This window comes from Nicotiana sylvestris, chromosome 7 (assembly GCF_000393655.2).
Source record: "Nicotiana sylvestris chromosome 7, ASM39365v2, whole genome shotgun sequence".
Classification (NCBI taxonomy): Eukaryota; Viridiplantae; Streptophyta; class Magnoliopsida; order Solanales; family Solanaceae; genus Nicotiana; species Nicotiana sylvestris.
The window spans coordinates 105846123-105847985 of NC_091063.1; the positions used below are offsets into that span (position 1 = coordinate 105846123).

The 1863-nt window shown below is 42.6% G+C and overlaps 1 protein-coding gene across 1 annotated transcript; it reads right to left on the reverse strand.

Annotated features, from left to right (window-relative positions):
- Window positions 1-521: 521 nt before the first annotated feature.
- On the reverse strand, window positions 522-878 carry LOC138873571 (uncharacterized). Its single transcript, XM_070152043.1, has one exon. It carries the CDS (start codon window positions 876-878, stop codon window positions 522-524), a length of 357 nt encoding a protein of 118 aa, XP_070008144.1.
- Window positions 879-1863: the final 985 nt, after the last annotated feature.

The window sequence follows — 1863 nt, forward strand, 5'->3', positions numbered from 1 at the left end:
TCATGTTTTCATACTGTCAGCCGTTATTTATGATTATTACTCACTGGGTCGGAGTACTCACATTACTCCATGCACCTTGTATGCAGATCTAGGTGATCCCGAGGCATAGAGAGAGCTTTCTTGCTATTCAGCATTCACCGGAGTCATCGAGGTAGCTGCATGGCGTCCACAGACCCGATTTCTCCTCCTGGCTTTAATTTTTTTAGCATTCCTAGACTATCTCTGTATTAAGCTATCTAAAACTTCTAATAGAGGCTCTTGACTTGTGACACCTGATCGGTGAGCGATGTAGTGATATTATTATGACTTTCGCACATTTAATCTACTACTTTCAGACTTCTGTTTATGCTAAATGGGTCTTTTAATCATGTTAACTGGTAATGAGCTCTATAAGAAGGGATTGTGAATGATAGTTGGTCAGGCTTGCCTAGCAATGTGTTGGGTGCCATCACAACCGAGGTTGGGGTCGTGACAGGAAGACAACAAAACAGCCGAGAAGAAGTCTCGTGAAAATTCAACAATTATAGAGCTAATATCGTTGACACCAGCTGCCCCGGTGTAAACTGTCTCAGCTTGAATCTTTTGTTAAAGGCTCTGGACATTCTGTTCTGATAAAGTTGACCATAGAAAATTGCATTCATTCTTTTCCCATCTATAAGAGCTAACTGCTCGTAGCGAATCCTTACCCATTCTGCATCGTCAAGTTCTGCGTCTTGTATGATTCTCAAGGAGGGAATTTCTACCTCGGCGGGAATGACTACTTCTGTACCATAAACCAACATATAGGGAGTTGCCCCGGTTGATTTGCGAATTGTGGTGCGGTATCCCAATAAAGCAAATGCTAACTTCTCATGCCACTGCTTATGCTTCTCTATCATCTTCCTTAGTATCTCCTTGATATTCTTATTGGCGGCTTCTACAGATCCGTTCATCTGAGGTCTGTAAGCTGTAGAATTCTTGTGTTTGATCTTAAAGGTTTCACACATAGCTTTCATTAGGTCGCTATTGAGATTGGAACCATTATCAGTGATGATTGACTCCGAAATTCTGAAACCGACAAACAATACGGTCGCGGACAAAATCTGCTACCACTTTCTTAGTCACTACTTTGTACGATGTTGCTTCAACCCATTTGGTGAAATAATCAATTGCCACTAGAATGAACTTGTGCCCGTTTGATGCGGCAGGCTCGATAGGTCCGATAACATCCATTCCCCAAGCGGCAAATGGCCATGGCGAGCTTGTTGCAGTAAGCTCGTTTGGAGGCACCTTTATCATGTCTACATGCATCTGACAGCAATGGCATTTTCGGACATACTGGATGCAGTCCGTTTCCATAGTCATCCAAAAATAACCAACTCGGAGTATTTTCTTGGATAAGACAAAACCGTTCATATGTAGATCGTAGGTCCCTGCATGAATTTCCTCCAATAGCCTGGATGCTTCCTTTGCGTCGACACACCTTAGTAATCCCAAATTAGGAGTCCTCCTATACAGGATTCCGCCACTATGAAAGAAGTTGTTAGAAAATCTCCGAAGTGTGCGCTTCTGAGTAGGATTTGCGAGTTCTGGACATTCTCCCTTCATCAAATATTCCTTGATATCATGAAACCAAGGTTTTTCGTTTGCTTCTTCTTCTACATGAGCACAGTAAGCTGGCTGATCGTAGATCTTTACCGGAATAGGATCAATGAAGTTTTTGTCTGGGTGTTGTATCATGGACGATAGGTTAGCCAATGCATCGGCAAACTCATTTTGAACTCTGGGAACATGTTGGAACTCTGTCTTTGTGAACCTCTTCCTCAACTCATGTACATGATGCAGATAAGGGAGTATCTTGGAGTTCTTGGTTGCCCATTCTTC